At 38.0% G+C, this 24,821-nt stretch overlaps 1 protein-coding gene across 9 annotated transcripts in view; it reads left to right on the top strand.

The window, feature by feature from the left end:
* RHOT1 (ras homolog family member T1) overlaps positions 1 to 24,821 on the top strand; it is a 62,119-nt gene that overhangs the window by 31,311 nt on the left and 5,987 nt on the right. For 3 of the 9 annotated variants that reach the window (XM_059147650.1, XM_059147651.1, XM_059147646.1), the window contains exons 9-20: positions 3,612 to 3,710; positions 4,250 to 4,358; positions 5,127 to 5,247; positions 7,457 to 7,541; positions 7,893 to 8,038; positions 9,016 to 9,116; positions 10,950 to 11,080; positions 11,740 to 11,823; positions 13,619 to 13,738; positions 15,423 to 15,625; positions 16,689 to 16,784; positions 18,444 to 18,566. In XM_059147650.1, the coding sequence (XP_059003633.1) occupies positions 3,612 to 3,710; positions 4,250 to 4,358; positions 5,127 to 5,247; positions 7,457 to 7,541; positions 7,893 to 8,038; positions 9,016 to 9,116; positions 10,950 to 11,080; positions 11,740 to 11,823; positions 13,619 to 13,738; positions 15,423 to 15,625; positions 16,689 to 16,784; positions 18,444 to 18,566 (1,418 nt within the window). Of the gene's footprint in view, positions 1 to 3,611; positions 3,711 to 4,249; positions 4,359 to 5,126; positions 5,248 to 7,456; positions 7,542 to 7,892; positions 8,039 to 9,015; positions 9,117 to 10,949; positions 11,081 to 11,739; positions 11,824 to 13,618; positions 13,739 to 15,422; positions 15,626 to 16,688; positions 16,785 to 18,443; positions 18,567 to 19,975; positions 20,090 to 24,821 lie in introns of all 9 variants that reach the window. The other 6 variants (XM_059147648.1, XM_059147652.1, XR_009347837.1 and 3 more) reach the window with 5 other exon arrangements.

The following is a 24,821-nucleotide window of genomic DNA, read 5'->3' as shown; positions in this document are numbered from 1 at the left end:
ATGACCTGAGCCGAAGGCAGAGGCTTTAACCCACTGAGCCACCCAGGCGCCCCTCGAATTGTTGTTTTTGGGGAACCTTGATGCAAATGCAAAGGAGATTTCCATGTTTGTAACCCATTTGACTGTGCACTTGAGCTTCCACCCAACCTTCAATCGGAACTGATTAGTCTGTAGTGTAGTGACAGGAAAATATCAAGAAAAGAATCTAATTTTATAAGTGCCTTCAAAGCAGTTAATGTGCTCCATTAAAATGCTCTATAGTGTCAGTATTGGACATACGGATCTACAAAATGATTTTCAAAGGTGAAATATGTGAAATCTGATTGCAGATCAGCATTAACAGATGAACATCTTCAGTCTTCATGATGGAGAACACTAACTGAACCTTAATTAAACAAAATGTTATTCCTCCAAAAAGAATTCTGTTTTTCTTAGTAGTAGACCTGTATAACAAATATAAACACCATTATTGTTACGTCTTTAATTCTGTCAATAAAAACTTGATGGAAATTTGATTCTCTTTTGCTATATAATATATAAATACCTACATGAGGGGCGCCTGGGTGGCTCAGTGGGTTGAGGCCTCTGCCTTTGGCTTGGGTCATGGTCCCAGGGTCCTGGGATCGAGCCCCTATCCAGCTCTCTGCTCAGCAGGGAGCCGGCTTCCCTTCCTCTCTCTCTGCCTGCCTCTCTGCCTACTTGTGATCTCTGTCAAATAAATAAATAAAATCTTTAAAAAAAATAATAAATAAATACCTACATGATATTCTTGATTTTACCTATTGGCCCCCAAAGCCTAAAGTACTTGCTGTGCAGCTCTTCACAGAAAAAGTGCTGACCCGGTATAAGTAATTAATCTGAGTTATCCTTTAATCTGACCCTGATTTACTTTTCCTTAATCCTGGTTTACTGTTCCATAATTGGAGTGCTTCCTAGTTTACTCTTAGTCCAGTATTTCCCTAATTTGCCTCATAATACTTACTAGGCACACTTGTTAAAAACACCAATTCCATTCTGATTCAGCCAGGTACATTATCTTATGCTCAAGGTAATTTGGGAAAGTCTCATACTATGCAGATTTACCTGAGGCCTTGGCCTAGGTAAGTTAAATCCCCTCTATTGGTTTGTTCTCAGTGCTTTAATTGCTACTTTTCTCCTAGGCCTATTATTAGTTCTCCTAATCTGCTTATCGTCCCTGCTCCTTCCCTAGACCCCAAGACTAAAACTTTTGCCACCATCTGTTACTGGTTTATTAGGGGGACCTGCCTGAGGTAAAACGTGTAACTTTTAGAGACTAAACCTTGTCTTAGACAAGTATAAACTTTGTGTCTAAGCTTACACCAGAACCATTTTTGTAGACAACACTAATGAACTCTTTTTTTTTTTTTTTTTTTTTTTGTCCTAAGTGAACTCTATACCCAGCATGGGGCTGGAAGTCATGACCCTGAGATCAAGAGGGGCACTCTGCTCCAGCTGAGCCAGCCAGGTGTCCCAGCAATAAACTTTCAGCACAGGGGCAGGTGGGTGGCTCAGCAGGGTGAGCTTCCTTCTCTTGATTTCAGCTCTGGGTTGTGAGATCTAGTCCTGGCCCAGCTCTGAGCTCAGCACAGAGCCTCCTTAAGATTCTCTCTCTCCCTCTGTCCCTCAACCCCAGGTCGTGGGCTCACACATGTGTACATGCTCTCTCTCTCTCAAAAATAAATAAATGTAAACAGAAAAACCTTTTAACACAGATTTGAGGTGGAATCATTAAAAAAAATATTTAAGATTAAAGCCTGATGATTAATTAAAAATTAATTCCAGTGATGACGGACTCTATATGGACTGTGGAGTCCTCTGCTTACCTAATAATGAAAAAGATGTGACTTGTATGATAATGTTTATTGTGTGAGGGTCTCAGCTACTTATATGCAAAATGAATTTTTTATTACTGTTAAATTTTTTACAGCCTTGTTGAGATATAATTCTTTTTTTTTTTGAAGATTTTATTTATTTATTTGTCAGAGAGAGAGCACGCGCACAAGCAGGCAGAGTGACAGGAAGAGGCAGAGAGAGAAGCAGGCTTCCTGCTGAGCAAGGAGCCCGATGTGGGACTTGATCCTAGGATATTAGGATCATGATCCAAGCCAAAGGCAGCGGCTTAACCCACTGAGCCACCCAGGCACCCTGAGATAGAATTTTTAATACATTTTAAACATAGTCAGATTTTGGTGTTATATTTTAAAGTAGTTACTATTTAAATACCTTATTGAGCCAATAGCTTAGACCAGTTTAGCTTCTTTTTTTTTTTTTTTTTGTAAGTTTTTTTTTTTTTTTTTAAGATTTTTATTTATTTGTTAGAGAGAGAGAGATACAGAGCGCAAGCACAGGCAGACAGAGTGGCAGGCTGGAGGCAGAGGGAGAAACAGGCTCCCTGCTGAGCAAGGAGCCCGATGTGGGACTCGATCCCAGGACGCTGGGATCATGACCTGAGCCGAAGGCAGCTGCTTAACCAACTGAGCCACCCAGGCATCCCTTTTTGTAAGATTTTATTTACTTGTCAGAGAAAGAGCACAAGCAGGGGGAGCAGCAGGCAGAAGGAGGAGCAGGCTCCCTGCTCAGCAAGGAGTGTAGTGAAGGACGGGATTCCAGGATGCTGGGATCATGACCTGAGCTGAAGGCAGGCACTTAATCGACTGAGCCACCCAGGCCTCCTAGACCACTTTAGCTTCTGATGCATTTCAAACTTTAATGAAAATTGCATCTTTTCATTTTTCTTCAAATTACCTTTTTTTTTTTTTTTAAAGATTTTATTTATTTATTTGACAGAGAGAGAGAGGTCACAAGTAGGCAGAGAGGCAGGCAGAGAGAGTGGGGGAAGCAGGCTCCCTGCTGAGCAGAGAGCCTGATGCAGGGCTTGATCCCAGGACCCTGAGATCATGACCTGAACTAAAGGCAGAGACCTAACCCTCTGAGCCACCCAGGTGCCCCAGGATGTCATTTTTATTAATTGTGAATATCTAATATTAGGATCACATTTATAGAGGTCATATCTTACCATTCTTTAAGTAAAAACTCACCCTTAATTGTAGACTTTCTAGCTTATGGCTCATTTAATACTCTTTTTTCTTTTTTTAAGAAAAAAAAAAAAAGAGAGATTTTATTTATTTATTTGACAGAGAAAGAGACCAAGCAGGGGGACCGGGAGAGGGAGAAGCAGGCTCCCCATTGAGCAGAGAGCCCTCTTGGGGCTCAATCCCAGGACCCTGGGATCATGACCTAGCCAAAAGCAGATGCTTAACGACTGAGCCACCAGGCGCCCTTCAGAATTATTCTTCTTCTTCTTTTTTTTAATATTTTATTTATTTGACAGAGAGAGAGAGATCACAAGTAGGCAGAGAGGCAGGCAGAGAGGGGGGGGGGGGAAGCAGGCTCTCCGCTGAGCAGAGAGCCCGACATGGGGCTCAATCCCAGGACCCTGAGATCATGACCTGAGCCGAAGGCAGAGTCTTAACCCACTGAGCCACCCAGGTGCCCCTCAGAATTATTCTTAACATTACTTACGAAAGTCATATTTTGAATTCCCAACTACCTTGATTAACATAATTGTTTCTTTTCTCAATGATGTATAGATGAAACCAGCCTGTATAAAAGCCCTCACCCGCATATTTAAAATATCTGATCAAGATAATGATGGCACTCTCAATGATGCTGAACTCAACTTCTTCCAGGTAGCCCTCCCTCTTCTTCAGGCATTTCTATATCTTGGGGGGTTTCTTGTTGAGAAAAGCTCTAACAATATTATTAGCGTAAACAAAATTCTGTTGATAAGCATGTCTCTTTCATGTAAACTGTCTTTCCCATCAAGCTAGTTAAGTCTTCACCTGGGGTATAAAACTCTCTTACGCACAGGAATTGAGGAGACTCTTTTGACCGTGTGTCATTTCATGGGATACAGTGGATGCGTTAAAGATGACTTGAAGTTTGAACTCTGATTTATCTTTTCTTTCTTGGTTTTGTATAACATGGGTACACAAAGAACTCTGTGTTTTAGAAATGCTATGGAGACAGTAGGGAAAGTTTCTTTCCTTCTACATATGACATGTTTTAAATAAATAATGCAAAGCAGAGATGATCCTATTCTAATTTAGAATTTGGTTTGTTGTTGTTATTACAACGGATTTAATGTTGGTTTGTAGAATAATGTTTTATATTATGTGTGGTTTTAATGCTGTTTTGTTTTTAAATTTATTTTTACGTTTTTTACTAGAGAATTTGTTTCAATACTCCATTAGCACCCCAAGCTCTGGAAGATGTCAAGAATGTAGTCCGAAAACATATAAGTGATGGTGTGGCTGACAGTGGATTGACATTGAAAGGTGAGTGGATGGTGTTTTCCCGCCTTTTAAACTTGATATTTTCAAACTTTGGCATAAGGTAAAGGTCTTAGCATTATGTATACTTTAAGAGGAAATATTAGTATTTACGGATAGGCTTAAGATCTAACTTCGTTATTAAGAGTTAGAAGAGATAAGCCATTGATGGAGATAATTATCCTTACTGTCAGCATAAATTAGAGGTGGGGAAATTGCTCAGATCTTAGGGAATGCAGAGGTCCATCTGAGGGGCTGAGATTTCTGGGACACATTTATCTTAAAATTCTTACTATGTAAAAGCATCCTTTAAGTATAAATTATTTTTAAGGCAGACATTTTGTCTACCAGTCACATTTACCAAGTACAGATGTTCCTTGTAGAACATACTGTAGAGCCATAGTGAAATAAAAGATGAAATTGAAAACCACTGTTTTCCATTATAGAAACGAGTTAAAAAATCTTTAAAACAACTTCATTTATTTTTACCATGTAACTTTGGGAATGTCAGTGTATTCCTTGGGATGCATTTTTGGCCCTTTTATCCATTGCTCTCTCTTGCTGACTTGGGTGTATATGGGAAAGGATTCTGAAGTCAGCTCTGTTTCATTGACAGATTTATGAACTCTGCTTTGATTTGACCTTTTGGTATGCAAAGCTGTATGCCTATGTTCATGATTCTAGCTCTTGCCATTACATGTTACACGCTTTTCTCCCTTGTGACTTTGTACCCTTATTCACATCTCCTGTACTTACTGATTTATTTTATTTCAGGTTTTCTTTTTTTACATACACTTTTTATCCAGAGAGGGAGACACGAAACTACTTGGACTGTGCTTCGACGATTTGGTTATGACGATGATCTGGATTTGACACCCGAGTATTTATTCCCCTTGTATGTACCTTTGGCTTTCTAATTGAGTTTGCCTGCCAAGTATTTTTAAATTTTATTTAGCGCACAGTTTAGGTAGGCTTGAGCTACTCAGAACTAATTTAGACTTATAGAGAGGTTTATAGCAGGATTTGTCAACCTTGGCGCTATTGACGTTTTGGACCAGACAGTTCTTTGATGTAGAGTCTGCCCTGTGTCTTATAGGATGCTTAGCACGTCCTTAGTTGCCAGTAACACCTCCTCCCCCAGCTCTGACAACTGAACATGTCCAATGTCTCTAGAAATTGCCAAATGTTCCTTCAGGAATGAAATCATCCCCAGTTGAGAGCCCTTGATTTATAGCATGGCATAAATTTTTCCTCCTCTTCTCATGGGGAATAAGAGTATCTTTTTTTACTCATCTTACTGAGGAAGGAGATGACAGATGCTGGACAGACTTGCATTTGGAGTCAAGACGTCAAGAGTATATTGGTTCACTTCTTTCCCTTAGTCCTTTTCCTCTTTAATTCTTACAGCCTTTTCTTAGCTCTGGATGAAAGAAGTTAATATTTCCTAAATAGCCTGTTAAGGAGTTTTGTGGTTCTGTTTGTGGTTATTTTCCTCTGAGAATGCTGTGTGTCAGTTGTGTTTGTTTAAAACGGACCCAGTGTCATCTGAAACAGGAGACTGCTTTGTCGTGTATTGCTTGTCCCGTACCCTCGGGAGGGAGGCTTTTCAGGAAAGTGACATCCCCATATCTGGCCTTTTGGGTCTTCAGTCCTTCTTCTCTACTTTCCCTTGGCACATTGTCTTCATATTGTCCCTTTTTCTTTTAGCATAGCACCCCTAGCTGTCTATGTAAGGGTTCAGAAAGACTCTTGTTTTTTCATTTATCATCTTCGTGGAGAAAGCAGAGTTCTTTCTGGTCCATGAATCAGGTCTAAGTTGAAACTTCTCTTGCTGGTTACTAAATCTTGGCTCAAGGAATTTCCCAAAGTTTGGAGTAAAAAATGTATTGAATGAATGAATTTGTCCCAGGACCTTTGTCAGGTTTTCTTTTCTGTGCCATTAATATGGATATGTAAATTCTACAGGAAGTTGCTTATTACTTTCTTAAGTAAGACAGTAAGAATACTCCAGTAAGAAAACTTGCTTAGGGTTCTGTGGCTCACACTAACAATTCTCGGTTTCTTCATCCTGTCTGCCTTTCGTTTTCTATAGAATAGCCTTGTAGAGCTACCACTTGAATCTCTCTAGCTTTCTTATTAAACTGTCTCCTTCTGTCCTTCATACTGCTACTAGATTAGTAGCTATGTAAATACAGATTTGCCCATGTCACTTCCCATAGAGCCAGGATAAAGCTCAGGCTTCTTAACATGTTAAACAAGGTCATTCATGATCTGCTCTGCTCATGCTTCACTTCCTGCCTTCATTCTAGAAGTAAATACTACTACTAAACTGCTTACAGTCTACCAATCATCTGTTGTTTTGGACTCCAGGCCTTTGCCCAGGGATTCTCACTTTTTCCCTCTCTCTCTCCCAACCTAATTATTGGCTTTTATCCTTCAAGTCTGCAAGTCAGGTGATAGTGTCTCTGACACCTTCTCACCCACATGCCAGAGATGGCTCTTTCCGTGTGGGCCCCCGTAGCGTCCTTGTTACCCATATCCACCACTTGCCTCATTCTGTTGCAGTAGTAAGATTGTCTGTGGTCCGTCTCCTACTTAAATGTGGTTCCCTAGAGGTAGGGAGCCTGTCTTATTTTTGTGTACTAGGGACACTAGCTTTGTGCACTAGCTCAGTGCCTTTGATTGAACTGAACTTAGGATGGGTCAAAGGACAAATCAGGCAGAAATAACCTCTTTCCATCATTTTCAGCTCATTATCATGTTGACATAAGCCATAGTTATGACTTACAGTTTGTTTACAAGAAGAGCAAACCCATTACAGGGTAATCGGTGTTACTTGTAAAATTTTTATTTCAACCTGCCCTTCAGAAATTTAAGAAAACTTCATATGTCAGGTCAGAATGAGTGTTACTCCCACTCTTGTGAGGATGGCCATTCTGCCCCATTGACTTCCCCTGGGAAGGTCTAAATGGCTTCAGCAAAGGTCTTTTACAGATGCTATCATCCCACCAAAAAAGACTTGTTGCAGTTTTATATTTGTCTCTTAAATTAAATTTTAATACTTGGTTAATGATTTATTTTACTCTTAAACTTTCTTTTGTTAGGCTAAAAATACCTCCTGATTGCACTACTGAATTAAATCATCATGCATATTTGTTTCTGCAGAGTACCTTTGACAAGCACGATTTGGTAAGCTTTTAGCTACAGTTTGCCATGATTGTAATAATACTTTTTTGGTAAATGATTTAACTCTGTTCCCTTAGCTAGGGGATGCTCATGTCACATAGACAAAAATTGCTCAAACTCTTAAGCTAGACTAGCAAAAGTTCTATTTATTTTATTATTTTCTCAAGATGAAAAAATCTAGTTTCTGATGGATTCTTATATAGGTTTTCTTAATATGTGAGAGGAATTTTCTTCAGAAAATGTAAAATTTCATTTGTTTTTAGAAGCGTAGCTTTACTAGGCTGGGGGCTCTGTGTGTGGGAATTATTCTCTTAGATATCTAAACATTTTGTATACTTCTTTGTGTATTCTCAGGATAGAGACTGTGCTTTGTCACCTGATGAGCTTAAAGATTTGTTTAAAGTTTTCCCTTACATACCGTGGGGGCCAGATGTGAATAACACAGTTTGTACAAATGAAAGAGGCTGGATAACTTACCAGGGATTTCTTTCCCAGTGGACGTGAGTACAGAGCTCACCTGTTTTCCTTTAGTTACAACGAGTTTAAAATTACGATGTGTCACATTCATCATTCTGTAAGTTGGTCAGGTCTTACTGAATGCTTCAGTCATAACTGCCTATGGGCAGGATTTATAGTGCTGCTGCTGCTGCGTCTACGATGAACTTTAGATGTTCTGTCAATGTATCAGGAAGCTTGTGTTTGCTTTTGGATGATGTACGGGAAAACAGTAATAAGTCTCTCATCAAAACTGAACTAGATTTTAATGCTTTTTTGATTGAAGGAGTTGGGAACCTCATTGCTATTACACAGTTCTTACACTTCCTGAATATGGGGAGAGCATGTTTTACTTGATGCTGAACACTTGAGGGTTTTTTTGGTTGTTGTTTGTTTTTACTGCACTTCTTAATGGAGGTTCCTCTATGGTCTACTCACATCGTAGTTGGCATTGTATCCAGGGCACAAAGGACATCCTCTGATCGCCCATGATGATATCACTACTTAAGCCTTGGTGAGACTAGCTTTCCCAACACCAGGGACTGTTCCTTTTTCACGTCACAAGAAGGCTTAACTAATTTCAGGTGCCTTTCAGTTATTTTTGCGCCTTTTGCAAACCTTTTCAGATTTAATTATCAGGCCTGCAACCCGCCAGTATTTGTGGTACGCTGTGTCTCATGGGAAGTGGCCAGTATAAAATATCCTTACTGTAGATTTTACCAGCATCTCACTGCTCATCTCTGTGTAGGTATAGGAATCCCACTCTACCCCTGCTGGTATTGTATCCCTGCCCTCTCTTCTCTTCCTGAAAAATGGCGGTGTAGGGAAACCCATGGTTGGGCACATGGGAAGTTAAAAGAAGTCTGACAGAAATTATCTGGGTCTGGTGGTAAGATTATTTGAGCTGTTGGGATTTTTTTTTTTTTTTCCCTATAAATGGTCTTTAGGAACTTTACACATGTCCACCTCCTCCCTTTCTTAGGCTCACGACCTACTTAGACGTCCAGCGATGCCTGGAGTATTTGGGCTATCTAGGCTATTCTATATTGACGGAGCAAGAGTCTCAGGCTTCTGCCATTACAGGTAAGTATCGGGATAGTACACAGTTCATGCTAAGAAACATTTTTAAAATATTCTGGGTTTCGTGTGTGAAAAGGGTGAAAATAAACTCCTCTTCATTAGTCTTCCATGATTGTCCTCTGTTCTCTCAGTCATTTGGTCATTTCTTTTGAGTTCAGAGGCTTGATTTTACTCTTAATCAAGAAAGAAAGAGTATGGGCACCTGGGTGGCTCAGTTGGTTAAGTGTCTATCTTCAGCTCAGGATCGAACCCCAGGTCAGGCTCCCTGCTCAGCAGTGGTTCTGCTTCCTCTTCTGTCCCTCACCCATCTCTTACTCTTTCTCTCTCATATAAATAAATAAAATATTTAAAAAAAAAAAAACTTTTTTAAAAAAGAAAAGAAAGAGAAGAGATTTTACTTCTAGCTTACCCCTGAGGACACTCCACTGATGAACATCAGGGAGGGCTATGGGCATTAAATGTATTTTAATGTGCTAGTTTATCTTGTCTTTTCATTTTCTTTAGACATTAAAAACAATACCTATTAACACATAATCCCAATACTGAACTAATTGTGTATCTCTTGGTTTTGTAACCATTTTCTACATTAGGAAATCTTTCCCAGACTTTATAATTCTTGCTAGGCAGTGTGCTCCACTTAAAGAATATACATAGGTATGGAAATAACAAATTAGGGGATGGATTGTTTCAAGATTTTCTTATATCCCAGTTGGTGGGGGAAATGCCATAACTTACAGGAGGTCCTAGCATAAGAAGATAATCATTTTTTTTTTTTTTTAAGATTTTATTTATTTAAGAGAGAGCAAGAGAGCATGAGCAGGGTGGCAGGCAGAGAGAGAGGGAGAAGCAGACTCCCCACTGAGCAGGGAGCCCGATGCAGGGGTCGATCCCAGGACCCTGGGACCATGACCTAAGCTGAAGGCAGATGCTTAACCCACTGAGTCACCCAGGCACCCCAAAGACATTCACCAACAGAGCAAGTATCCTTTAAAGTAGTTAACCCATTAGATAGTATTTAATTCAGCACCAAAGAGCAAGAAATGAATTCCTAGCTAGCATGAGGTTCTTTCACTCTCCACAATATTGTGGCCATCTTGCTCTGTCAGTAAGTATAATTTTATGTATCTTTAATGTTCAGTAGTGTGTCATCATAAGGATGTTATGTAACTTATTTAACTGTCCCATGATTGTTGTATGTTTTTTAGCATTTTCAGTTTTTGGCTACTGTAAATAGTGCCTCTGGTGAGTTTTGTTATAGTTGAATTTTGGGGTACAGCTTAAGGAGGTCTCTTTACCTCTGGAAGAGAGGTGCCCTTGCTCTGCTATTGGAGCATTGTTTTCTGTTCTGCCTCTTTTACAGATTTACATTTGAAAGCCAGTGAACCCCAGAGTGCATATCCCTTATCCATTTATAAATTCAAGAGTGTGCAGATTAGAGATAGCATCTTTTAATTTATAATTTATTGTGACAGTTATTTATTATAGAAGAAAGTAGATGGGACATAACATTGGCTATGTTCACTGTAATTTTCATTAATTTTTAGGATATAATTTTCCTTATGAAAGTGTGCTACTTATTTCATGACAAATAAATGTCGTTTGGTTACCATAAGTTGTCTTTACAGCCAGCTTTCCGAAATACATCTTTTCTACCAAGTGAAGCCCTCCCGTGTATATAGTGCTTGGTTTTACATACAGCATGGCTCTTGCACAGTGTGTCTGTTTATTCATCATACACTTCATAAAAATGAGAAATCCCGTATACTATTTCACAGAAAGTGAAATGGAGGTGCAGTGGGTCTCAATGGTACATGATTGTTTTTTCTTTCTTCTTAGTAACAAGAGATAAAAAGATAGACCTTCAGAAAAAACAGACTCAAAGAAATGTGTTCAGATGTAATGTAATTGGGATGAAAAACTGTGGGAAGAGTGGCGTTCTTCAGGCTCTTCTTGGAAGAAACTTAATGGTGAGAATTCTCAGATAATAGAGCTTTATCCAACAGATTTGTATTGTCGCAAGTTTACATGAGTTTTTCATAGCCACTAAGTCTTGTAGATGATGGCTAGAGCTCAGCGGCCTGCGTATATTAGTGAAGGGCAGTCTGAGGGTAACAACGATCCTGTTGAACTGCCTTTATCTTTGTTTCGTTGGCGTTAGCTGTCATTTGCCTTTTTTTCCTCGGCAGTATTTAGGCGGGGGTTGAATGAATACATATGTGGAAGCACCTGCCATGGTGCTTGGCATGGAGCAGAGTACAGTAAATATTTCCGATTGAGTCCTGTATCTATTTCTGGATGTGTTTCCAGATGGGTTCTCATGTCAAACCAAATCATAGTGTAAGGAGAATTGCTAGCAGGTAGCTCTATACTACACATTAAGTAATATAATATCCTTCCTTTTCAGCTGCTCCTTTACTTTATGCAGAACAAATGCATCTTTTGTCTTAGACCTCAAGAACTAAGAAACAAAATCAATGTCCCCTTTGTACTGACAAATAATACATAGTGTAGGGAAGAATGCCCTTTTCTTTATAACACACCCATACATACATGCAGAGTGGGTTTTGATGAAGACTCAGTACTGTAATTACTTACTGTAAATATTGAGACTTTTGGTTGTTTTCAGAGGCAGAAGAAGATTCGCGATGATCATAAATCCTACTATGCGATCAACACTGTTTATGTATATGGACAAGAGAAATATTTGTTGGTAAGAAATTCTCTGGCATATAAAGATTACTAATTGTTAGGTATATTTTTATATGACTCTTTGAAAACATAATTGCATGTAAGATAATGGCTGTTTGTAGAACTTGTGTGATTTTTTTTCTTTCACCTGGTTTATTCATTGGAGTTAATTTTAATTCCCCTGATGGGTGTGATGATCACATGGGTGTAGATATAAGTGAAAGTTAATCTATTTGTTTGCTTAATTGTGTATTATACACAATAGAAAGTAAAAACAAACAAAAAAACCTTCTCTTTCCTTTTCTTCCACTTTAAAAAAAAATTTTTTTTTTCCCTCTACTGTTGACTGGAAATTAATATGAAAACCTCACTGCAGGTGCTTGGTAGTTTATCTATACTCTGAATCGAGTTTCATCTATTTAGCAGAGAGGAGTATAGTTACCATATGTGTTAGTCTAAAAAAATGGATGAAAGAAGTGTATGACTGAAAAGTCACTCTGAAATACAGTAGAAAGAGATTATGTGTTCTTCTTGGATGCAGTCACAGTTTGATTCGAACCCTGATCCATCACTGATTAGCTGTGTGACCTCAGGCAAGTGGCTTTGTCTCTCTGAGCCTGACTTTCTTATCAAGCTAGCTAAACTGAGGAGCTCCTAACAAATAATAGCTACCAGAAAAAGCTCATTTCCTTCCTTTTTCTTTTTGGAAATAGTTTGTTCTGCCAGACAGATGATCACATTGAATTTCATACAATTTTCCTTCTTTATGATAAACGTTTTTTTGTCAGTTTCTAATTTAACCTTGTTTATTTCCCATTCTTCCCCTGTTAAGCATAGTTCTACTTAACTGCGTACTCAGTAGATATAGCTGACTGTGAATATTCCTGTTCTTATTCTTATACTGTCTCTGTAAATTGGTATCTGTCGTGCCTCTGACTATTCATTTTATTTGGAAAATACCAAGTCACTTCTGACCTTGTACTTCCTTCTTCTCGACATAGGTGCACTGCCTTAAATAACTCAGTAGTACTGAATTTTACTCTCACTGGATCATTGTCATAGGGGTGACATATCTATAGACGTTTTATAATAAACATTAAAAAAGAGTAGGCAGGAAAAAAAAAAGAGTAGGCACTGGAGTGGAACAAAATGACCTTAGTGTAAAGAGTCTTTTTCTTTGTTGTTGTTGTTTTTTTTTTTTTTTTTTTTTGAAAGATTTTATTTATTTATTTGACAGAGAGAAATCACAAGTAGATGGAGAGGCAGGCAGAGAGGGAGGAGGAAGCAGACTCCCTGCTGAGCAGAGAGCCCGATATGGGACTCGATCCCAGGACCCTGAGATCATGACCTGAGCCGAAGGCAGCGGCTTAACCCACTGAGCCACCCAGGCGCCCGTTGTTGTTGTTTTTAATTGGTGAGGAGAAAAGGTGGTCTGGTAGAAAGAAAATAGACTTGAAATCATATTTGAGTTCAGATTTTGGTCTGATGACTTGCTAGATGTGTTATCTTAGGCAGTTGACTTAATCTGTTTAGCCTATTATCTTACCTATGTAGAGAATGTGCGTAAATAGCCTGCCTAGAGCAGGTCAGTCACTAAAATGTTTGCTCCTGGAAAACCTTGATCACCGTCAGTCCACAAAATCAGAAGCTACTTGTTGATCTACACTTCCCATTTCTAAAAATAGCCTGAAAAGTTATGCTTAACATCTTTTAGAAGTACTTTATTTGGAAGTCAAGCAATAATAACACATCGTGACTTTAATGAAACATCAATATTACAATATTAATGTTTCTTATTATCTTTTTCTTTTTACAAGTTACATGATATCTCCGAATCAGAATTCCTAACTGAGGCTGAGATCATTTGTGATGTTGTGTGCCTGGTATATGACGTCAGTAACCCCAAATCCTTTGAATACTGTGCTAGGATTTTTAAGGTTTGTTGTTCTTTTGGTCTATAACTGTTGGTTTGGGCTATAACTTTATATGGAGTTAATGGAATTATATAATGTTATGTTTTCTAACTAGGGAGATGTAAGAAAATCACTTGCAGAGCTTTTGAAAAATACATTTGTCTCCCATCTTTAAAGGTTTTGATTTCATTCTGAGGTGGTAAAGTCTAAGACATCTGTATTTTAAAAACATTTTTTTCCAAAAATAAATAGATACATGCATACATACATACAAATAACAATTTTTTTCCACATGTGATTCTGATGTGCATCCATAGTTAAGAACCTCTGTATTACTGGAAAGTCTTCTTGGCCATTAGGAATCCACATGGAGAGGTGCCACACTGGCTCAGTCAGTGGAGCACATGACTTTTCATCTTGGGGTTGTGAGTTTGAGCCCCACACTGGGTATAGAAATTACTTAAAAATAATATCTTTTTAAAAAAAAGTAGTGTACATGGATTATATGTTGCCAGTTAAACCAACAATAATAATAATAATAATAGAGCAAGGGGAAAAGCCAGAGGCTTGAAAAGTCCTCAGATTGAGATTTTCACCAAGATGCTATAGGGTTAAAAACCAAGATGTTATAGGAGTATGTACCAAGGAATTTATTCTAGCATTTTTTTTTTCTAGCATTGTTTTTAATTAAAAGAAAAAACTAGAAATAATCCAGATGCCTAATAATAGGAGGATGCTTTACTAAATTAAGAGAGAATGATACAGTGGAATGTTAAGTGGCTATTAAAAATAATGATTTTTGAATTCTGAAAGCATGGAAGATTCAGTGTTATATTTTTATTTTATTTATTTATTTATTTGTAAGATTTTATTTATTTATTTGACAGAGAGAGAGAGAAAGCAAGAGAAGCAACACAAATGGGGAGTGAGAGAGGGAGAAGCAGGCTACCCACTGAGCAGGGAGCCTGATGTGGGGCTCAATCCCGGGACCCTAGGTTCATGACCTGAGCTGAAGACAGACTCTTAATGACTGAGCCACCCAGGCGCCCCTCAGTATTATATTTTTAACGACTATGTCTATCATGACTGCAGCTGTAAAAATGTTTATAGAGGGACGCCTGGGTGACTCAGTGTGTTAAGCCTCTGCCTTCAGCTCAGGTCGTGATCTCAGGGTCCTGGGATCGAGCTCCACATTAAGGCTGTCTGCTCAGCAGGGAGCCTGCTTCCCCCTCTCTCTCTGCCTGCCTCTCTGCCTACTTGTGATCTCTGTCAAATAAATAAATAAAATCTTAAAAAAAAAAAAAAGATGTATGTGCTTAAGGACTAATGATGTGAAAAATGAAGGTAGTGAAAAATAATAAAATCGTGAAGCAGAAATTTTTAAAATGAAAATAATGTGCTCTAGGATAGAGGAATTTAGTTGGATTTCTGTTTCAAAATATGGTATCTTTTTAATAAAAAAATATCAATTTTTTTCAGATTGTACTGAATCTGAAGAGTCGTTACAGATTTGTATAGTTACCAGCATTAGAAAATTGGCCCTGGTCTTATCAGACTGCCTGGTCCACTGCCAGTCGCTGCCTTTTAGTTTACTTTCTCCCTGAAGCTATGCTTTGCCTAGCCAGAGATAATTTTTAGTACACATTTAATTAAATGTAGTAATTTTTTAACTTGTCATCAGATTGTGATTTTAGTTTTTATCCCATAGCAACACTTCATGGACAGCAGAATACCTTGCTTAATCATAGCTGCAAAGTCGGACCTGCATGAAGTTAAACAAGACTATAGTATTTCACCTGCTGATTTCTGCAGGAAACATAAAATGCCTCCACCACAAGCCTTCACTTGCAATACTGCTGATGCACCCAGTAAAGATATCTTTGTTAAACTGACAACGATGGCCATGTACCCGTAAGTACTTGCTCTGCCATCATTTTCATGCTGCATGGTTCATAATAACATCGCATGCCATGATTAGTCATGAGGGCGGGACCTTTGTCACACAGAAGTTGTTCAGCAACAGAAAGAGACTTTGTAATGAGAAGGAACAAATTTTGGGTAGACGTGAGTCTGGTTTGGGTGCCATACTAAAATCACACAAACAGTGCTCCTGACAGGATTTGTATATTTTTAAGCAGTAATTATTTAAACAGTAACTATTTTAATAGGATAGTACAATGAAACACAACCCACGACCCAGCATTTAAAAAATAGTCTTACTGCAGTCAAAGGCGGTTGACATCATGTTGCTTTATGTTTTTAAGACATTTCCCGTATGAACAGAAAGTTCATTTTAATATTTTTCTGTTGATTCATTGACCTTGAGTATGTGGAGGATTCTAAAATATTTTAGGAAATTATGTTTAAATTATAGTTATGTTTGAGAATATAGTGTCTTTTTTTAAGTGCTGTAAAAAGCAGTTGTAATTGGAATTCCTGCTATATAAATGTCTCACATTAAGTGTTATGAACCATGAATTTTATGTACATTTATTGTATATCTATACATATGCATAAGCACATAACTGTGGACATTTTCATAGCTTACTAACTGCCTTAGAATTGCATGGTTCTTAATGGCATTCTCCTCAAGTACTGTGTGTGTATAATTCTGTTTTGTAACAAGATAGTTTTTCAGGCAGTGCGTTTCTCAAGACTTTAGCTTAATCTATTTGTTATTAATTTAGTCTCTAAATTATTTTTCCTCATATGAAAATTGTGGTATAAAAGAGAGTAATGATCAAACGTGGCTACGAACTGAAGTCTTTCAGAAAGGTGTTAATTTGTGAAGATTCTTCAAATCAGAGTTAACTTCACTGCTATTCTGTTAACTAATACTTTTTGAAAAAAAAAGGCAGCAAGCCCTTGAAATTCTATTTGTATTGGAAGACAAGTCATTCCTGTTAATATAGATAAACAGAAGTTAATTTATGTTTTACCTTTGCTTTAAAACTCTCGTGTATGTTATCTACAGAGAGGATCATTACAGAAACAGACTCTCCCGAGACATGGGCAACACTGATAGAATAGAGAATTTGAGAAAAATCTGGGTCTTTCTAAAAACTGCTTTGTAAGTTACTTTTTCTTTATGGCTTCTATGGGATTTTTGTTGACATTTCTTGTAGATGACCAGATCCCCTTTCCTGCCGTAATTAACATTTAGTAATTATCCAGAAACGCACTGCTTGGTCAGGCTTACTGCCTAACTGTATATGACAGTAGTGTTTTTTTCGTTTTCTTTTTTTGTTTGTTTGTTTACTATGTAAATGCACTATTTTAATCTTGTAGATAACTGTAACTGTGTTTTCAGATCTGCATCTTTAAAACGTTTTGCTGCGATTCGTGTGTGTTTGTATGTATGTGTGTGTATATATGATAAATGTACATACAGGGACACTTGCTTATATGGTTAATCCCAAACTACTTCTCATGAAGCATCTCCCTGTTGCTAAGCATACTTTGCATCTCCTTTTTGGTGGGTGGAGCCTGTGTATGTTGAAGAGTCAGACCGAATTGATAAAATAACAGATGGATTCCAGTATGACAGCTGGCAGCAACTTAGTAGCGTTGATACGTTCCTCATCACAAGTCAGGTTTTAAAAAAGGAATGTCTTGAGTCTATGAGAGCTTAAAAATTAATTCTCGTTTTTCTTCATGTTGGGAATTAGGCATTATTGGGATGCTGCTAATCTCCACCACCATGCCACCATGCGATGTGGTCTCATCAGATCTCACAAGCTAAGCCAAGTCAGAGTGGGCCAGTCCTTTGACTGAGAAGCCTTTTAAAAAAAAAATGGGCAGGTGTTACAGGAAGTGCTGGCATTAATTCATCAGGCGGCGCTCTTCTCAGTGGGTTCGGCGCCAGTGCCTCTTCAGGGTGCCGTGACGGCTTTGTATGTCTGAGTGGCTTTGACCACTGGGCAGTCCCTGGGGACCCCCTACTCTTGGTTGTTAGGATGGAGGTGAAATAAAGTGCCCCATGTGCCTGTACCGACTAGTACAACTCCACTCAACCAGAAAGGAGTCAGAAAGCCTCCCGAAATTTCATAACTGATGCCAATTGGACCCATTGTTGATTTTTACATCCTCACCTAAGAGTTTCACACTGTCATACTTAGCTGCTGTGTTTTCGTAGCAGATGAAATCAACCCTCTGTTTTGTCCACGTGGAAATTTATGAAGCACTTTGATTTCCTTTGGGAGCCAGGGTGCTTGATGAATTGAAGACCATCTCCTCAGGGTTGAATATACTCGTCTTTTGACCCTTTTGTGTATTTGTCACTCTTCTCCTTCCTGGTTTTTCAGGCATGTGTGTATGCTGAGGGAGGAGGAGGGAATGGTTCCTTAAATGCTAGCACACTTTGTCCTTTTGGTGGGTGCTATGGCTTACTCAGTTTTTCTTATTTATTTACACGAGGGTGCCATCTATCGCTGTGCATACTATTCCACTAAAACTCTTGTGATGATAATTCCATCCCCCCTCCAAAAAACCAAGAGTATTAGCTAATTTTCCTTAGGTTTTCTCTAGGAGGAAGGAGGGAGCTATTGCTATGTACTGTATTTTTGGTAAATGTGGAATTCTGCACAACTTTAGCATGCCCCACACTGTCTTTTTCCTTAGTGTTGCTTATGCCTAAATCTTTTTTTTTTTTTTTAAAGTTGGCACACCCTAACTTGTGCCGTATTTGTAAGTAAGAACTCAACTCCTGTCCTTCTGTGTGTTTTCGCAGCCATGCCCGGTTACGCTGTATGTGCACCTGCAACAGGTGTACATTTTGCATCTGTCAGAACTTCCTCAACTCAGACTTGCTGCAATCTGTAAAGAACAAAATCTTCACTGCAGTTCTTAACAGGTTCTTAACTTTATTTACTGGGTACCAGGCATTCTGTTAAAATACAAAAGAAAAAAAAAGTGGATAACTCTTCATTATACAGATACTCATACAAAGACCACAAGCCAACCGATGCCCAACTAACTTCCACTAAAATTCTCACCATGGTGATGATGCTTTCAGGGGACTATAAAATAAGATTTTGGATTTCTTTTTTCATGAAGTTTAAAGTATCGTTCATATGACAGGATAATATGTATAGGGAGATTAAAATCTTTTAGCTGAGAGTTGTAGAAATAGGTGAGGACTTTCATAGTAACAAAAAGACACATTGATCCCAAATGTGAAACTGTACTCGCTTGCATTCAACTAATATAACTTCATTAAAACCACACTAATGCGAACGGTATCTTGGGTTTGAAAAATTTCTGTATTATAAGTACCTGGAATGTTTATGTGAAAGAGCATGGCTTCTGGAAATGAGGATAATAGCTAACTTTGAGGATTCAAAGGATTATGAGAAAGAACAAAAGATCTATAGTACTCGTTTTTGAGGTCTTTATAATTGAGCCTAGAAGGTGATACCCTTTTTAGAAAGGGAAGGGAAACAAGATATTTACATTCCCTCAAAGCAAAGAACTTGGAAGGTTATATTCTTATTCTGGTCATGCTTCCATTGTTCACATTTACCTTTTGTGAGCAATTAAGAGACTATGAACTATAAATTTGGATCTGCTGTAAATTTTTGTGTCTAAAGATGAGTGTTTTGAAATCGACATTCAGCTGTCATTGGGAGCTGGACTTGATTAAGACAGATGATCAAGCTAAATAGACTTTGGTTAGAAATGGGTCCATTCTTGGTCTTACTGTTGGGCTCTCACTTAAGGCTAGTGGGCTCTGACTGTAGGATAGTTTGTGTCCACCAGCAAAAATAGTAGATATGGCTATGAAACAGTGAGACTATATTTAATGTGGGTCAGAAACTGATCTTGAAGGCATTCTAAAAAGAGTTTCAGTGACGTTTTGAGCACTAGTAGCTCTGGAATAAGAATGCAGCCATCACAGGTGACTGCTTTGAAGGGACTGCCACGCTAATTTGGTGGTAACGTTCTGCCTCTGTCCTTTGAATGGCATCTTACAATGTAGTAACACAGATTCTCTCATGAGGACTATCTGAGAAAATGCAAGGCTAGTTCAAACCAAACAACATTCAGAAGCTCCGGTGTTGGAAATGCTACCTAGAGTCAGAAGAGATTCCAGAACTCTCTGGCCTAACCTCCCATTAGAATGCCTTCCTGAAAGCCTTCCTGTGGAGAGTACTGTTTATCTGCTGATGGCTTTCCTCACTGGAGAGGGGTTTTGCTTTTGCCTTTGCTCATTATTTTTATTTTTTAACTAAAATGATTTCCCTGTAACTTTCTCTCCTTTAGTTTTAGTTCTGCCCTTTAGAACAACATACGACTATTCTACTCCCTCTTCAACCTAGCAATCCTTCAGACATTTGAAGACGGCCATCATGTCTCCCCTAATTTTCTCTTCTCCAGGTAGAACATCCCCATTTCTTTCAGCCTTTTCTTAAATTAGATGGTTTAGTGACCTCATCAGTCCTGGTTGTCCTCGTCTGAAAGCCCTTTAGGTTTTCAGAGTTCCTATTAAAAGAGGTGCTGCTGAGAATGGGGAGCAGTGCTCCAGGTGTGATGGGACCAGTCTCGAACAGTGGGGTCATGTCCCACAGTCAGGACAGCACCTATCTGCTGCATGAAGTGACATTGTTAGCAGCCCCATCCCACTGTGGATGCATATGAATCTCGGGGTTCACTGAAATCAGATATTTTTTTCATACGAGGTACTATTAAGGCAGCATCCCCTCCTCTCTAATTGTGTACTTGACATTTTTAGTTGAGTCTTTGAATCTAAACACAGATACATATGTATCTCTATTAAGTGTCATATTCTTTTTGATCCATTTGTTCTAGCTCAGTCATTTCAAACATTATTTCTGTCATTTGTCCCATTATCTATCTCTCTTGGCATTGTGTTATTTGCAAACTTGGTAGATATGTCTTCTTTATCGTTCAAGTTATTGATAAAAAATAATGTTGAATACCAAGAGATTGGAGAGAGAGAGGGAGCCAAAGCCAGCAAGCCCTGAAGTATTCCCTCAGAGAGCTCTTTTCCCAGTGACACAGGTTTAAAATACTTGGGAAAAGATTATTCTGTAAATTAAAAATATTTTATTATCCAGTCCATATTTTATCTTAGTATCTTATAAGAATTTCATGGAGGGCTTTTTTGAAATCAAGATGCAATTTCCTTTTTTTTTTTTTCCAGTATGTAATTTCTAACACATTCTTCTGATCTATCAATCTATCAATGTAATAATTTTACCTAAATAGGAACATCTATTTGGTGTCTTATTCTCAGTGAACCCACCTTGGCTCCTAATAATTGCTAATCAAAACCATCTGTTTCACTTATTCTATGAGATCTTGAGTGTCCGTAACTTGCAGATTGATTGATTGTCTGCATCTTTAGTGACAATTTTATTCTTAGGTCGGTTTAGTCAGCTTCCAAATGGAAAAGGTTGGGTGTGTATTAATTGATGAGCTTGCTCATGGTAAAGTACTCTGTACAAAGATCTTTGAAGGGAAATCAGTACATCTTGTCATATCTATTTATAAACTAGAACTAATTTAATGGTAGTGTCGGCATACATCCCCGACATCTAGTAATCAAGAATGGAATGAATGAAAAAGATAAGGAGGGAAACCAATGTACCTTTCGAAGCAGTCCTTCCTGATTCCTTGCAGTGTTTCAGAATTTTGTAGAAGTACAGTGGGAATTTAAGACTTCTGTACTGAAGTTTCCCCAGTTTACAGAAGGATGTAGATAAGGCAGATGGGTTGGAACCCCAGAACTTGAGTACCTACAGGATCGGGATCGGCATTGTCAGTGCACAAAGGTGGTCAGGTATGAGAAGTAAGAGACGTAGGGACTGTGACAGGCCCTGTCTAAAAGAGGCAGCCACAACTCAGCTCTGGCCTTTTGTTGTCCAGGCTGGCTGGTGCCAGGTCTTCTGATTCTGTGAGACACGAGACATCAGGATTTTTATGTGAAATTTCCTGCTATTCAAATAATGGCAAGTAAATTTAAGTCTTTAAAAGTACTGATCAGAACAAGACATGTTTACAGGCCAGAGCTTGCAACCTCAATCTTAAGATATGGCCTAGAGTTGTGCAATTGCAGCCCCCCCCCCAAAAAAAAGTAAAACATACACCTAAGGAATGAAAGTATCTCCTTCCCCTTCCCACCAACCAAGTTCTACTCCCTTTCTCATGAAAGAATCTGAAAAAATTGTGGAGTGCTGGGTTTGCCTCCTTTCTTTCCTCTCTCTCTTGGGTTGTGGCAGCCTTTGGGTGTTGGTCACTATTGGTTCACCATGCTAGATGTATCTTAATGTTATAAAGCAGAAAAAGAATTGATTAATTTGCTGAAAGTCATTTTAGGAATTTTTCACTGTAATTCAGTAGGGAGGAGTCTCACTCAACAATAAGTCTTAGGTCTCTGCTTTTAGAAAGCTGCCACGTCTTGTGTTTGAGTTAGATGTGTAAAAGAGTAGTTTCAAAATTTTTATGGAAGCAAAGAGTTTCAGTAAATGTCTGCAAAGAAATTGACAGGTATTGGTGCATACATGCTGGTCTCAAACTTAATACCTTGTTTCAGTATGCTTGTAAACATGTTGGTTGAAATAAATCACTTGCAGAGATAGTACATGTTTGAGACCACATTATCCCTTGATCCCCTTCTGCCCCTGTGATTTATTCACTCAGACTTAAGTACCTGCTTTAGATAGGACCCTGCTGTGAGCTGGGGCAGAATATGAAGATGAAGAAGATAGGGACCTGCCTTTAAGTGCCTCTCTGAATACTATGTTATTAAAATTTTTTTCCTTGAACTTTGGTTGTATTTTCAGGAACCTTAGTCCCTCGGGCTACAGAAGTAAAGCTATCACCTGATCATGACAGAATTTAAGCTAATAATTTACATTTAGGCAGTTCCCACAGATTCATTTCTAAAATTATCCATTTTTTTCCCCTAGCTATCTATTTTTGACCAGTAAACATTGTCCCCCTTTTTTTAAGCTTATTTACTGATGCTACATATTTTAAGTAGAGTAGTAATAAAATTTGTTTTCTTTTTAATGTAATAGAATATATATTTATTTCAAGATGTCAAAAGTGTTAAACTATGTTTCTGACATGTAACTTTGTTCTTTAATAATTATGATCTCACCCTAGTGATCTGGACAGGTTTATGTTTTTCTTTAGAACAGTTGATGAATAATGGGACTTATTTGAATTTAAATACATTTGGAAGATGATTAACGGGGTCAGATGATTTTAATCTTTGGCATTGCTTTCATTTCAAATAGTGTAAATCATGGCACTGGGAAAATACACCTTCTGGTTATATTTTTATTTTAATTACCTTTTTAATCTGAAAGTGTTATAATCCTACATGATTATGTAGGAGTGAGCTGGATTGTTGGTTTGAACTACCCAGGATTCTGGTTACCAAGTACTTATTATTCTGACTTCAGAGACTCCTACTTTGCATGACTTTGTTACTCTTCTGCAGTGTGCTGTTGATGTGAACTTGTCCTTTCCTTTAGGTGTTCATTTTAATTTGTATGTCTGTGTCACTTAGTCACTTTTTTAACTTCTCTCAGCCCCTATCCCAGCTAATTTCTGTGTATAACCCTCCCACTTCTCCTAACCTATAATTTAATCAAAATGTTTATTTTATAATTTATTTTGGTGTGATTTTCTTTGATATGTATTTTGGTTTTAGGATTTCTTTCATCCCATTTTATTATTTGCATCAGCCATATAAATTATTTGTTCATGTTACTTCTTAAGTTTAGTAGCAGCATTTTACTTTAGCAACCAAGTGCATAGATCACAGTGAGTGCTTACAGCAACCCAAAGGTAGGATGGACGGTCATTGTGGCCATTGAATTCTTTGCCTTATTTTTTTAATGCATTTTTAAAATCAGGTGTATGTGGTATTTATTTTAAGCCATTTATTAATGATATTTGCCCATATTGCTTTAATAATCACCTAAGTTGCTCCTTCATGTACTTTAAAACCATTTTACTTAATAGGAGCCTCTTTTTGGAAGAAAGGATTTTATTATTGTCACACTGAAAGGAACTGCCTTTTCATAGGATTGCATTATGAAGATGATAGATACCTAGAAATCTTAACGTCCTGGAGAGTCTTCTGGGAATGTAAGAATTCTTAGGATCTTATGTAATAGTGAACTATTATATCCAACAAAGTCCGTCCTGTGTTTTGGTTTCATATGAAACTTCTATGTTCCCTTGTATCAAGGTCCTTACAAGACATTTCTTTTAATTAGGATACAGAGTGTTATGTTTAAAATTATACAAGAGCTTATGTTACAGATTCTCATTAAGTAAGCTGCTGCTTGCTTATGCATTTTAAAATTTTTTGCCATTTGGTTAGAATATTAAAGGATGCCACAAGGTAGAGTTTGTTCTGATCTTTCAGTATCAGTAGATAACATAGAGGTATTATGTGTTTCCCATGTATCTATGGTCATCTGTAAATTTTGGTTCTTCTAATGCTTGTGAAGCATTTCTTGACATTGATGCACATTTACGTCCTTTTCCAAAGTATGTTACTATTTAGGCATGCTCAGTTAACAGCTTCCTTATGATTTGTGTTGCAGTTCATCTTCTAGTTCCAGAACTAGCTCTAGTTCACTAAAAGAATTGTCGTTAAAATTATTATTAAGAGTACTGGCATTCTTATCAGAAACAAAGGTAAAAGACACTTCACGAGGCAAAAACAAAACACCAAGAAAACACTGAGAGGAATAAAAGCAGGGAGGCCCAGAAGACTTTAAAAAACAAGCGAAATATTCAAAAACAGAACATTGGTGACCTCGGTACCGTTTTTAACTTGAGCTACGGAAGTGCAACTAGGAAAAAGCTGTATGTGCTATCTGTGAGCCCTAGTGACTAGGTTCTGTGCATTACAGATACAGAGGTGGTTGCAAAGGATTAACTTAAAAATTCCTACTTGAAATCCATATGTGGGTAGAATTAGGAAATTAGAAGAACATTCATATTAGAATTAGGAAATTAGAAGAGCATTCATATTTCTGCATCAGTACATCTCTGCTTTGGGTTTGGAAAGGATCGGGTGGTGAAATGAGAAGAATGTAATCTAGGAAATTCGCATTTATTT

This window comes from Mustela lutreola, chromosome 15 (assembly GCF_030435805.1).
Source record: "Mustela lutreola isolate mMusLut2 chromosome 15, mMusLut2.pri, whole genome shotgun sequence".
Lineage (NCBI taxonomy): Eukaryota > Metazoa > Chordata > Mammalia > Carnivora > Mustelidae > Mustela > Mustela lutreola.
This window is presented reverse-complemented; position numbering and strand designations above follow the sequence as displayed.